At 54.5% G+C, this 1,384-nt stretch overlaps 1 protein-coding gene across 1 annotated transcript in view; it reads right to left on the minus strand.

Moving 5' to 3' along the window:
* The window catches only part of LOC102754192 (adenylosuccinate synthetase isozyme 1), a 20,318-nt gene that overhangs the window by 7,730 nt on the left and 11,204 nt on the right, over positions 1-1,384 (minus strand). Inside the window, exon 3 of the mRNA XM_006754017.2 lies at positions 585-637. Coding sequence (XP_006754080.1) covers positions 585-637 — 53 coding nt within the window. The remainder of the gene's footprint in view (positions 1-584; positions 638-1,384) is intronic.

Genomic DNA, 1,384 nt, shown 5'->3' on the forward strand with positions numbered 1-1,384 from the left:
TTGGCAAGACACTTGATGTTATGTTTGGTTACATAAAGGCTTTTGAAAAGAAACTGGAAGTCTTTAAAAGGGCTGTGGATGGTGAGAGATTGAGATATTTCCCAAACCTCAAGAGAGGCACATCAGACCTCCCAAAAGATGACAGAATAGACTGTCAAAGCCTTCAAAAGCTGGTTTTAAACATCATCGAGTCAACTATTGAGTCTCCGCCTGCTGGGGTCCCAGACCGCACCCCCAGGGGACCCCCACCCACTGCCGCTGGCACCTGTCTCCCCACAGGCCTCCCTCTGGCACCTCCTGTCGCCCGATGCCCAGGGTCAGGTTCCCGCGAGCCCTGACCTTGAGGCCTGACCTTGAGCCCGAGGCTCAGGCTCTGTTTCCTTCCAGACCCTCTCGGGCCTCAGGGTGGCTGCGTCCTGGTCAGGCTGCCCCTAGATGCCCTCACGGGGCTCCCTCACCAGACGCACTGCCCACCGGCCGCCGGTCCCCAAGGGCCCCCAGGAGCCACATATGAATGTTCATCATCAGAGTCCCCTCTTTGGTGATTTTATAGGAAAATAAAAGTCATTGTTACATTAAAATGCGTTCTTTTCTGCTTCTTCAAACAGGCCCGGCAAGTGAACAACCACCCCGTTGCCTGCAACACACGGACACGGGCTGAGACGGGGCCGGGACTCGGGGCTACCATGGCCTGAAATCGCCGCCGCCACCGGGGCTCAGCGATTGAGGTCGACCTCTGACCCAGGCGGCCGATTCCCGGTCGGGGCACAGGCCCGGGTTGTGGGCTTGATCCCCAGGGGGGGCCGGCAGGAGGCAGCCGATCCATGAGTCTCCCATCATGGAAGTTTCTCTCTCTCCCCAGCTCTCTGAAATAACACAAATATATTTTAAAAAAGAGAAAGACATGGGCACGGCCCGTTCACAGGGCAACAGCCACGGCCGCTGGGACGTGGACACAACCCAGGGTCTGCATGCGGAGCCGTCCCCTGACGTGGCCCCTCCACACCGTGGAACGTCACTCAGCCTCGAAGAGGACAGACGTTGGGGAAACCTGCTACAACGCGATGGACGTGAGGACGGGCGGACGTGAGGACGGGCGGACGTGAGGACGGGCGGCCACCATTGATGTTTCTCTTTTCTATCTCTCTCCCTCTCCCTTCCTCTCTGAAATCAATAAAAATATATTTTCAAAGTGCATTTTACATAACCTGCCTCAGCTTAGTTTTTGTTTGAAAGTCTCTACAGCAACTCTTACATAATATGTGTTGCTGGAAAGAAAGCTGGGCAATCCATTCTCCAACTTGATAGCTCATTTTGATACCTACCTTTGGTAATAACTTCTTCCTCTTTATAATCTGTCTCTTTACATTCCACAGCCTCAGCC

Source organism: Myotis davidii, unplaced genomic scaffold (genome assembly GCF_000327345.1).
Source record: "Myotis davidii unplaced genomic scaffold, ASM32734v1 scaffold472, whole genome shotgun sequence".
NCBI classification, from domain to species: Eukaryota; Metazoa; Chordata; class Mammalia; order Chiroptera; family Vespertilionidae; genus Myotis; species Myotis davidii.